Source organism: Orycteropus afer, unplaced genomic scaffold (genome assembly GCF_000298275.1).
Source record: "Orycteropus afer afer isolate SDZICR_OR568_19922 unplaced genomic scaffold, OryAfe1.0 scaffold00384, whole genome shotgun sequence".
NCBI lineage: Eukaryota > Metazoa > Chordata > Mammalia > Tubulidentata > Orycteropodidae > Orycteropus > Orycteropus afer.
Window position 1 is genome coordinate 1,765,939 of NW_006921971.1, and position 10,651 is coordinate 1,776,589.

The 10,651-nt window shown below is 49.1% G+C and overlaps 1 protein-coding gene across 1 annotated transcript in view; it reads right to left on the reverse strand.

Annotated features, from left to right (window-relative positions):
- NBEA (neurobeachin) overlaps positions 1-10,651 on the reverse strand; it is a gene marked incomplete at its 5' end in the record, with an annotated part of 985,874 nt that overhangs the window by 119,520 nt on the left and 855,703 nt on the right. Inside the window, one exon of the mRNA XM_042782600.1 lies at positions 1,813-1,928. Coding sequence (XP_042638534.1) covers positions 1,813-1,928 — 116 coding nt within the window. The remainder of the gene's footprint in view (positions 1-1,812; positions 1,929-10,651) is intronic.

Sequence of the window (10,651 nt, forward strand, 5' to 3'; positions counted from 1 at the left end):
GGAGTCCATTCTGACCCACAGCGCCCCTAGAGGACAGAGTGGAACTGCCCACAGGGTCTCCAAGGCTGTCAGTCTTTATGGGAGCAAAGCCCAAACCACACCCACTGGAAGCAAAGCCCAAACCAAAGTCACTGCCATTGACTTGACTTGACTCATAGCGACCCCTCCCTGGGTTTCCCAGGCGGTATCACTATGGAAGTAGATTGCCCAACCTTCCTTCTGAGGAGTGGCTGGTGGGTTTGAACAGCCAGCCCTCTGGTTAGCAGTCAAGTGCCTTAGGCACTGACATTTGCAGGTGGAGTTGGTGACACCTCCCTTCAAGCATCTAGACACTCTGTACAGAAATTATTTGCTTTCATGTCTGTCTTCACCATACACAGTGAACTCCTTAGGGCAGATTCCCTTACAAGTAAATTGTTTCTATCTGTCCATGATTCAGTCTCTCTTCATGTTTGTACTTACTTCAAGTGCACAGAGGTGCAGGGGCACTTTATTGTCTACCTGCTTACATGATCTCAACGTTTTTATAAGCAAATCTTAATCTCATACTTGGATTACAGAGGGCTAGAACAGTGGTACTCCAACTTACACAACAGAACCATTTGTTGCTGTTGTTAGGTGCCATCAAGCAGGCCCCACCAGTCACTCCTCGGAAGGAAGGTTGGGCAATCTACTTCCGTAGTGATACCGCCTCAGAAACCCAAGGACTTGACTGCTAACCAGAAGTGCTAACTTAACTCCTCTGAAGGAAGGTTGGGCAATCCACTTCCGTAGAGATACTGCCTTGGAATCCCAAGGAGGGGTCGCTATGAGTTGGGGCTGACTCGATGGCACATAACAACAACAACAACAACATATTAAATTAAATATAGGAAATAAAACACACCTACTCCTCACTTCACTATCCCGTTATCTGACATTTCACATTTACAACAATAATAAATCTACTGACTGAATATTTTGTGCATTAATGACATACATCTGGAGGTAAGTAACGCCAGGGTGCCAGGTGAGAGGAACAGTCAAGGTCGTTTGTCAGCGTGCCTGGGCCGTGAATGTCAGTGATGGGGCAGTTATGCAATGGCGTGATCAGGCAGTCGCGTTAACAATGCAGTCACCCTCCATCTTCACATAATGCTGAGTTTTCCCTAGTGACCTGATCTTTGGAACCAAACCATGTTGATGAGTGAGGAGAGAGTGTTGTTTTTGATTGCACCTCTAGCACCCTATTGGCAAAGGAGCTCATGGTACAATATGGATTAAATTATTAAAATGCAAAAAGATTTCAACATTTCTAATTACTTTTTACCCTTCCTGTTGCCAAATTGAGTTTTCTTGACCAACTATTTAAGGTGCTGCCGAGGTTGATGGCAGTTCCTCATCACTTAGAAAACGTAATCTGATTTTATACTTCCATTTGACGACTTTAAGGGAGAAAAAAGAAGCTGTACCCCTCTCATGCCATAACGCAGGTGCCACCTACACTAGGCAGCCTGTTGTCATCTCCTGTCCGGCTGCAACCGCTTGGAATGAAAAACGGTGGGATTACATTTTCCGTGATTATTTCCAGACACTCACTGCTGACGGTTTGTGGCCTCTCGTAAACCGTCAGCCAAAGCAGTCAGTGGCGGGAACGGCAGAGCGCGAGGAATGCCCCTTCAACAATGTGCCTCCTGCCTGGGACACGCGGGCACCAACGGTTCCAATGCTGGATTTGAGCTCCACAGAGAAAGAGGGATTCCATCAAGTCATGTTACAGAAATCATGACCAACATAAACAGGACACGAGGTTAAAGAGTGAAGAGGGCTTACCTGCAATGGTGTTGAGGAACATCAAATACTCGAAGTTTGAAATCTCCCTTCTCTGCCAGCGCTGAGTCATGTTGGAGGATTTGTACAGCTGTCGGGGAGTGGCCAGCGATATCCTCCTACAATTGAGTGCAAGACAGGGTCTCTTTAAAGTCATGGGTTAAAATACATCTACGATGAACTTACTTGGTTTGAAATAATTCAATTTCAAATAATCTATCCTTCTTAGATGGATTATAAAATAGGCTTTAATCAAAGATAATAGCAATATCTGAAAATTTTCTTGTTGCAAAGATACTGAACTACCCAGGATCAACCAATTTGAAAGAGAATGTTATTTTGGACAATATGGCTGTGAATCGGGTATTTTACAAGTCAAGAGGGAAACAAAAAAAAGGTGAAACTACATTCAAAGTCAAGCTAGGTTTCAAACAAGACGGCAAATCTACTTCACACCAGTAAGTAAGCGAGGCCAGGGGGCAGGCATGCGGTTACGTGGGACTTCACGTTGTACCATAGCGCCTGCCCCTGAAGCTGTCACGCCCTCCATGCACACCGAGTCCAGAACGCCAAGGCTCCTCAGCTCCCAGACGCTGAAATGAGAAGCCCTGGTGAGGCAGTGGTTAGGTGACTGGTGGCTAACTGCAAGGTCAGAGGTTCAAACCTGCCAGCTGCTCTGTGGGAGAAAGACTTCCTGATCTGTGTCCATAAAGATTACAGCCTCGGAAACCCCGTGGGGAGTTCTTCTGCCTCGTGGGGTCACTAAAAGTTGAAATCTACAAAAAGGCACCCAACAACAAATACACCAAGATAAGGAGCCCTTGTGGCCTGATAGTTAAGTGCCTGGCTGCTAACAGGAAGGTCATCGGTTTGAGCCCACCAGCAACTTCGCAGGAGAAAGATGAGGCAGTCTGCTTCTGTTAAGATTGACAGCCTAGAAAACTCTCTGGGGCAGTGAGTCAGAATCGACTCCAGTTTAGGCTTTGCTTCTGTGAAGATTGACAGCCTAGGAAACCCCATAGTGCAGTTCCACCCTGTCCTCTAGGGGCGCTGTGGGTCAGAAAGGACTCCACGGCAGTGGGTGTGGTTTGGGCTTTGCTTCTGTGAAGATTGACACCCTGGGAAACCCTGTGGGCAGTTCCCTCTGTCCTCTAGGGGCACTGTGGGTCAGAATGGACTCCACGGCAGTAGGTTTCTGATCCACATACAAAAGTGTGCACACATATGTGCACAGCCTGTACCTGCACAACACATACATGCATAAACAAAAGAAAACAAGAAATAACAATGTGGAAACTTTGGGGAGAAACAAAAAGGCATGGGCTCAGAAGCAGGAAGGTGGGAATCCTCAGGGGAGGAGTAAACCGGGACAACGTGTGGAGACCGTGACTCTGTCGAGGCTCCAGATGTTTATCTGAGAAACCGTGAAAGCCAGATATTTGTAAAGGGGAGATAAGGTCCTGAGCATCTAAAATAATCACTACTTAAGACAGAGGTTCCCAAGCTTTTTCCATGAACAGCAGAGTGAGTAATTCAGCTAATTTCTTCATGGTGCTCTTAGCCCATTAGACACATCTAAGAGTTCTGTTTATTAAGTAATTAGCTCCAACCACTTAATAAATACTTACATCTTACAACTTAGTAGGTGACTGAAATTGTGTGCTCAGAAACCGGAAGAGAAGGTACTATTTTTATTTCGTTCTCACGTAATGCGCCGCGCGTTCCCGGACCTGGGCACCGCGGGTCCGTGGCGCTTCCGCACTCGTCACCGGTCCCGGAAACCGTAAGAAGCACGTGCGCGATGGGCGGATGGTGCCGAGAGGAACGGAGCCGCGTCTCTGGGGAAAGCTGGAGCCGTCGCCAGCTCCCGGATCACGCGGTGTTTGGGGGTGCCCCTGTGTTTCCCTCAGAAACGTAAGACACCCTTTCACCAAAAAGAAAATGACGTTTTAAAAAATCACTGGGGGGAAGGAAAATATATCATGAGCCTCTGGTAGGGCCAGGAAGTAAGGAATGTCTTTAAGAACGAAAAGAAAAGGCAGGGGTCGAGAAAGACATGTGCAAAGGACCCTGGGGCCCCTCAACGGCTCCTGAAACCAGGACAACGTGAGCAACATGGTACCTGACAAGAACACTGGGTCCTAACCCACAGGCGAAAATAAATATCCATGAGTGCAAACAAAATACACACACCTGTGTACAGTGTGCGTGTACAAAACATCGCATGTATACAAAACATCGTATATGTTACCTATCTTGTATGTGCGTATAAAATGTCACGTGAGTACATAAAACATGTGTATGTGACATGTCATGTGTATATAAAATATATATTTGTATCTATAAGTCCTGTGCACGTACGAGAGCATGTGTATACGATAGGCACTATCTTGTATATGAGGAGCTCTGGTAGCATAGTGCCTAAGGCACTTGACTGCTAACCAGAAGGCTGGCGGTTCAAACCCACCAGCCACTCCTCGGAAGGAAGGTTGGGCAATCTACTTCCATAGTGATACCGCCTCAGAAACCCAAGGAGGGGTCGCTATGAGTTGGGGCCAACTTGACGGCACATAACAACCACCACCACCACCACCTTGTATATGTACCAATTATCATGTGTGCATAAAATATCTTGAATATAAATAAAATATACTGTTTACATAAAATATTTCATATATACATAAAAGATCATGAATATACATATAAAAATATCTTGTAAATATGTAAAAATATGCATAGATAAAACATCCTATATAGGATGTATTTGTATCTATTGTATCTTGTGTGTATATATAAATATGTGTACATAATCTCTTGTATACACAAACTATCATGTGCATATAAAATATCATGTATTTATATATATATATATATATATATATATATATATATATATATATGGTGGTGTGGTGCCTAAGTCACTTGACTGCTAACCAGAAGGCTGGCAGTTCAAACCCACCAGCCACTCCTCGGAAGGAACGTTGGGCATCTACTTCCGCAGTGATACCGCCTCGGAAACCCAAGGAGGGGTCGCTATGAGTCGGTCCGACTCCACCGCACGTAACACCAACCACCACCTATAATTTGGTGCATTTTTTCAGTCAAGTCTTAATGTGATTTCCACACAGCTCCATAAATGAGTTGAAAAGCCCTGGTGGTGCAGCGGTTAAGCGCTCGGCTGGGGTCCGTGGGAGAACGACTGGGCCGTCTGCGCCTGTAAAGATGGCCACCTGGGACGCGCTGGGCAGTTCCGCTCCGTCACATGGGGTCACGAGGAAGGGGAATTGAGCCCACGGTCCCCAACCAGGAGAACTCGGTCCTGGTTCTGGCCCGAGTGGCACCCGTGGCAGGACTTCCCGGGCGCACCCCGCGCACACCACGGCTGCTCGCCGGAAACCCTGGCTTCACTTCCGCCTGGCCCAGTAACGCTGCGACACGTTTTCTCAGTTAACGCTCGAACTACGCTGAGCTCGGCTTGCATCCTAGCAGGGTGTGTGTATCCCTGGGAACGACCCCACCGCGTGCACACTGCCCGGGCTGTACTGATGAGTCCCGGGGTGGCGCTGGGTGTGGAGTGGAGACAGCCAGCAGTTTGACAGCCCACTTCCATGGCTGGGCAGCGCTGTCTTCAGAGCCAATGTGAGCCCCACACAGAGAGCGCCCGGAACGGGCACGGACAGAGGCTACCGTCTTGAGGGACTCGTCTACATGACAATTCTCCATCTGCAAAATGGGATAGGAGTCCCATTGTCTGAGGATGAAAGGCAACCCTGCTCATCAACTCCAACACACAGAGCAGCCCATGGCGATGGGGGGAAGTTCTCAGGAAGTACTGGCTGCCCACAGTAATTAATTAAAGGGGCACTCGTTAGGCTCAGCTAGCTTCATGGGAACATTCCCTTTGTTCCAAACTTTTGCTCGTGAAGCGGCAATCTGATTGATTAATGTGATCTCCTCAGTGGGCTTCCTAAGAAGTGGCTTAAATGAATGGTGAAACCAACGATTCTGGCAGACCCACCTGCCTCTGAACTTAGTAAATCAGTACATTCAACTGTAAAGCGATCTCTTGTGGACTTAGCTTTGAGAACGTTCCCTGGAGTTTGATGAACTCTGCTGGCACAAATCCCAGAGCAAAGCTGAGTGGATCTCTGACCTTGGGCATTCTAACGTGCTCTCCACCGGAGGGCTTCTGCTTAGAGGATCCAGACATCTTTCCTTCCCGTCGATAGCTCTGGCAATGTCGCCAGACCTCACATATCACACCCACGTTTCTCTATGCATGTCTGTCTATGCATCCATGCAGCCATCCATCCCTATCTGTCTGTCCATCCATCCACGTGTATAGTTATCTATCCATCCATCCATCTACGCATGCAGCCAACTATCCATCTCTGTCCATCCATTCATTCACCCACCCATTTCTACCTATCCATCTATTATCCATCCATCCCTCCATCCATCGATTATCCATCATGTATCTGTCTATCTCAGTATCTATCTTTCTCTCATCTACCTACCTACCTTTCTATCTTTCTGTCTATTCATCTATCCATCCATCCATGCATGCAGCCAGCCAGCCATCTCTCTGTCTGTCTGCTCGTCTGTGCATCCCTCCAGCCATCCTTCGATCCATCCATCCATCCATTTCTCCAACCATCCATCCATGCGTGCAGCCAGCAGCCATCTGTCTGTCTGTTCATCCATCCCTCCACCCATCCACCCAACCATCCATCCATCCACCTACCTGTCATCTATCCATCTTCCCATCCATCCCTCCACCCATCCACCCATCTTCCCACCTATCCACCCATCCATCCATCCATCCATCCATCCACCTACCTATCATCTGTCTATCTCTGTTTATCCATCCCTCCATCCCTCCACCCATCCACCCATCCACCCATCTTCCCACCTATCCACCCATCCTTCCACCTACCCATCCATCCATCCATCCACCCATCCATCCATTCCTCCACCCACCCATCCATCCATCCATCCACCTACCTATCATCTGTCCATCTCTCTGTCTGTTTATCCATCCCTTCATCCCTCTACCCATCCACCTAACCATCCATCCATCCACCTACCTATCATCCATCCCTCCACCCATCCACCCATCCATCCATCCATCTTCCCATCCATCCATCCATCCATCTTCCCATCCATCCATCCATCCATCCATCCATCCACCTACCTATCATGTATCCATCTTCCCATCCCACCACCCATCCACCTAACCATCCATCCATCCCTCCATCCATCCATCCATCCACCTATCATCTATCCATCTTCCCATCCATCCATCCATCCTCCCACCCATTTCTATTCATCTATCCATCCATTCACTCATCCATCAATCCCTCCATCCACCCACCCTTTTCTATCCATCCACCCATCCACCCATCCGTCCATCCATCCGTCCACCATCTATCACGTATCTGTCCATCTCATTGTCCCTCTCATCTGTCTGTCTATCTAGCCACCATCTATCCATCATCTATGTATCTCTGTGTGTGTGCATGCAGGTACACATGTGCACAGGAAATGTGTGGGCTCAGAACGCTCTCTATCTCAAGAGATCCCGAGAACGTCTCTGCATTCTGCAGCACAAGACAATGTCACCCTTTTGCCATGTGTCACTAATCCTGCCCGTCAATACTTACTGAAAGCCTACTCTGTGCCAGGCCTCATTACTGCTTGTAAGCAGCAAGGCTAAACCTAGACTCAGCCCTTTCCCCAATCTCCATCTGCTGCTTCCAAGGCTACGGCACTCAGGAAACACGCAAGACAGAGCCTGTAGGGACGTTAAGAGGAAACGCAGCAGGAGGTGAGAGTCGGGGAAGACACTCCAAGGACAACAAAAGGGTGTTTGAAGATACGATGGCTTGGACATGTAGACACAAAGTGCATAGCGGTGGGAAGGGGAAGGGGACGATGGCCAGGAATACATTTAGGGTTGACAGAGGCTGTTGCTACGTCTGTACTGACATATGCTGCAAATACGTAAATGGAGCAGGAATGTAGAGAGTGCTGCACACGGGGCCAGACTCACGCAGACTTCTCAGCCGTGACCCACCACCTTGAGGGGCTGCACCACAGGCCTGGGGTTCAGGGCCATAGTCCAGGGGGACGGCTACGTCAACTGGCCCAACACAGTCCACAAAGACCATTCTACGTCCTCCTTTGCTGAGCAGTGACGGGGGTCCTAAAAGCTTGCAAACAGGCCTGTAAGGGGCAACTATAGATTGCTCCTCATCTCAAGCAAAGGAGAATGAAGAAAATCAAAACCACGGAGAAATACTTGGCCCAAAGGTCTAATGGACTGTGTGCCCTCCAGCCTCCATGACCCTGAGACCAGAAGAACTAGATGGTGCCCAGCTACCACTGCTGACCACTCTGACGGGGGTCACACTAGGAGGTCCTGAGTAGAGTGGGGTGGGGGGATGCGGAACAAAATTCAAAATCCTAAAAAAGACCAGGCTCACTGGTCTGATAGAGACTGGTGGAGCCCCTGAGACTACGGCCCTTAGACACCCTTCAGGCTGGGAACTGAACTCACCCCGGTGGCTCAACTTTCAGCCAAAGACAGATTGGGAAGTACATGCTCCTCAGAACAACCAACCTACGAGATCAAGAGGGCAGTGTCTGACCCAGGATAGAGCTCCAAAGGAGGAAGGGACGGAAAAGACGGACAAACGGAAACGCAAACCGCTGGGAGGAAGTCGGAAGAGAGCCCTTGCATTGAGGGGTCTGCAACCAATGTCACGAAACAAAATACGTAAGAATTATTGAATGGAAAACCAGTGTGCCCTGTACACTTCCACCCAATCGCAAGGAAAAGTGAATAAAAGAAAAAGGTACAATGGCTTGATGCAGTAACAGGCACCAAGCCCTTTGCTTCCAGTTTTTCTATTAAGACTGATCTTTCAGAAGTCAAGGAAGGACCCCATGGAGTTAAAAGGCCCAAGATGCTCGTAATAGGTGAGAAGGAGAGTGAGCGTGGCCAAGTGTTCAGACAAGCTCAGGTCTGGGCAAGTCTGGGAGCAGGGAAGGAAATGGCGTGTCATCAAGGAAATCCCCACAGGAAATGCCTGAGCCGTGACGGCCACCGAAACACACGCCAGAGGCAGGTGCTCATTTTCAGGAAGGAGGAAGTTGGACTCCAAGGGCTACGTATTTGTGAGGCCTTCACGCCAGTCCCTGGGAAGATGCTGCCCTCGCAGGTTAGATGGGTGGCTCGTAAGCCCTGGGGAAGGAAGTGGCAACTGCTCCACGTCCACTCAGACGTGGTAAGACCCAGCCTTGCAAGCGAACTCCATTTCATAAACGCACTTTCCGTTGACCTCTCTTCTCTGTAAAGGCTTCTGTATCTGCTAATGTCTTCACTGAGCCTGGTCATCGAACTAGCAAATCTGGGACGTGCTCCCACTCGCCCGGCTCAGGCTTTTCCTGAAGGCACGCGGACAACAGAGGGTGGGCCAGCTGTTCGGTGCAAGCAGGCACTGTGCCGGGCGCTGCAGACTCAAGGGGAAGGGAGACGCGGTCGCTGTTGGGCCGACGCCTGCAGCGCATCTAAGGGAAGGGAGACAGAGGTCGGGCTTCCTGGCCATCCGTGCCGTCCTGCGGGCCATACACCCCTCGGTGGCGGAAGACGCTGCCCCTTGTTACGCAGAGCTCAGAGGCACCCTGTTCCCCGAGCTCCAAGAGAGCACTGGGCCCGCCTGGTAAACGCACTGCCTTTGGCAGCAACTGTTTCAGGGGTGGCCACAGGGGTCTGAGATAAAGACTGCTGGAGGCTTCTGAGAAATGTGTTGTCTTGTTAGCTGTCTTCCAGTCGATCCCGACTCACGGTGACCCCCTGTGACAGAACGGAACTGCCCCAGTCAATCCCGACTGACAGTGACCCCATGTGAGAGAATGGAACTGCCCCATATGGTTTCCTAGCTGTCATCTTTATGGGAGAAGATCGCCAGTCTCCAGTGGCGACGCTGGGTGGACCTGAACCCCCAATCTTTCAGTTGGCCTTGTGTGTTAATAGTTTGCTCTACTTGCGGAGTCCTGCGTGCCATCAAAAACAAAAAGAAAAACATGCCAAGCCCACTGCTGCCAATTCTGACTCACAGTGACCCCACATGATGGAGGTGAGCTGCCCCACGGGGTCGGTCTCCATGGCTGAGACTCTGATGGAAACAGAGCCCCAGGTTTGTCTCTTGTGGAGCCACTCGGTGGGTTGGAACCTCTGACCTCATTAGCAGCTGAGAGCTTTCACCAGGGGCCACCAGGGCTCCTTTCTGAGGCGATAAAGGAGCCATCCTTTGTGTCCTCTACTCTGATCAAAGGGGGGGAAGATGTGGTGCCTGGAGCAGCGGTGGCTGTTTTGTGCACATGAGCCAAGCAAGGACCAAATGTCACAGGCCCTCTGAGCCAGGATCAGCCGCCCCGCACTCCGCACCTTTACAGAAAACAAAACGTAACAAAACTCCATCGTTTAAACGGACTCATCAGTATCACCGATACCCATAACTACCATCTCTGGTTTCTGCTTAGACACCTTTACAGAAAACAAAACATAACAAAACTCTATCGTTTAAACAGACTCATCAGTTATCACCAATACCTGTAATACCATCTCTGGTTTCTGTTTAGACACCTTTACAGACAACAAAACATAACAAAACTCTATCATTTAAACGGAGTCATCAGTATCACCGATACCCGTAACTACCATCTCTGGTTTCTGCTCAGATACCTTTACAGAAAACAAAACATAACAAAACTCTATCGTTTAAACGGACTCATCAGTTATCACCAATACCTGTAATACCATCTCTGGTTTCTGTTT